Source organism: Epinephelus moara, chromosome 10, assembly GCF_006386435.1.
Source record: "Epinephelus moara isolate mb chromosome 10, YSFRI_EMoa_1.0, whole genome shotgun sequence".
Taxonomy (NCBI): domain Eukaryota; kingdom Metazoa; phylum Chordata; class Actinopteri; order Perciformes; family Serranidae; genus Epinephelus; species Epinephelus moara.
Genome location: NC_065515.1, coordinates 2,857,690 through 2,859,433, shown reverse-complemented (window position 1 = coordinate 2,859,433; position 1,744 = coordinate 2,857,690). Strand labels below are relative to the sequence as shown.

Here is a 1,744-nt window from a genome sequence, read left to right as displayed (position 1 = left end):
GTAACGACAAGCTACATTCACAGACAGCGAGTCCCATTATAATGTGTTTATGAGCGAGGTCGAACAGGTAGCGCCAAAAGCAGAAAAATCTATATGTGGCGGAGATAATTTATTTGTGGCGCACCGCCACAGATAAATGAATGTATGGGAAACACTGCTGGAAAAGTCCTGGAATTTTGTTGTGTGTAATGAAATAGTTGCAGTAATCAGCATCTACATGATGTAACATAACAGTGAATTTGTTTCCTGGAGCTGATGATGCAATGACGCTCAAACATGTGCACCACGTTTTGTTTATCATCACATATCCTCAGTTTCTCTCCATGTTCCGTCTCCACCTTCATGTCTGATGTTCTGTCTGAATAAAGTTTGATATGTTTAAAAAAACACCAGGTGAGTGAGGAAAAGAAAAACTGATGCGTCCTTGAAAAGTCATGGAAAAGTTTTGAACTTCAGTCCATTAAAATGTGTGTGAACTCTGCACAACGTAAAACTCCCCTTTCAGGGCTTCAGTGACTCGGCACAAGTCAGACCTGATTAAAGATGTTTTTATTTTCTGTTTTCTGACATGTTACAGATCAAACAGTGAAGACATTAATTATTCGTCTGGTTAATTAGCGCCCACACTTCAGAGCAAAGTGTCTTGTCAGTTTGTTTTTCGTTTCCTGACTGCTGGTTTGATAACATGTCTGATTATTGATCATGTAAAGATGTTCAGTGACAGCGGAGGTAAAACTGATGTTGTCTTTCAGAGAGGATCTGACGAGCTTTTCTCCAGCGTCTCCAACGGCCCGTATATCATGAGCACCACAGGTCAGATATATTCGTCTGGTTTTTAATAATCTGCAGTATCACATGTGCCATCTGTGGAGACACATCTGTCTCAGTATTTGCAGATTGAACATCTGTGTGTAAATGTGTAATGTGTGAATATGAAACACTCTCCAATAACATAAAACAGATCTGTAAACACACCAACAGATTCCACAACATAAAAGACTCAGTAATGAGGTGTCAGTAAATGTGTGCTTAGATCTGCACATAAAAAATCTTGGTACTATAAACCTACACTGGATTCATGAACGCCGCAGGAAACTCGTAGTCACGTGTGTTTGTTCATGAATGTCAATCAATCATAAACTGACAGCGCTCCCACTGGTCAGTAATTATCATACAGCCCCGCCCATAACTATCCAGTGACNACGCCGCAGGAAACTCGTAGTCACGTGTGTTTGTTCATGAATGTCAATCAATCATAAACTGACAGCGCTCCCACTGGTCAGTAATTATCATACAGCCCCGCCCATAACTATCCAGTGACCACCATATATGGAGGTGATCATTACTGTGGACAGGTGCATCCTGTCGACCTGCGAACACATGGAGCGCTGTGACTATTTATTTTTAATAATTTAATATTTCAGTTCTTATATTTGGTCCATGGCATCATTTCTCAATTTAAAGTGTGTTGTTTGCCCGACAGCTGCATCTGAGTCGAGCCCCTGCCCCTCCCTCTTCAGCTTCCCTTATGGCAGCCACATGTACATCAAGCGCCCTGCAGAGCAGCATCACGTCTCCCACATCTGCCGCCATGAACAGACATGTAACCCTGGTGTTTGCCCTGAGCCTCAGTTCTCTTTGTCTCTGCTGTGAAATGAAACCACTATTAAAACATCTTAATACAGGCAGTCTGATGTCAGCAGTGACCCAGCGTTAAGTTTAACAACAGGTAACATAATCACAC

General features: G+C 41.9%; 1 protein-coding gene across 1 annotated transcript in view; it reads left to right on the top strand.

Moving 5' to 3' along the window:
* Window positions 1-655: 655 nt before the first annotated feature.
* The window catches only part of ptbp1b (polypyrimidine tract binding protein 1b), a 17,616-nt gene continuing 16,527 nt past the window's right edge, over window positions 656-1,744 (top strand). The window contains exon 1 of the mRNA XM_050055567.1: window positions 656-813. Within this exon, the coding sequence (XP_049911524.1) occupies window positions 711-813 (103 nt within the window). The 5' untranslated portion in view covers window positions 656-710. The remainder of the gene's footprint in view (window positions 814-1,744) is intronic.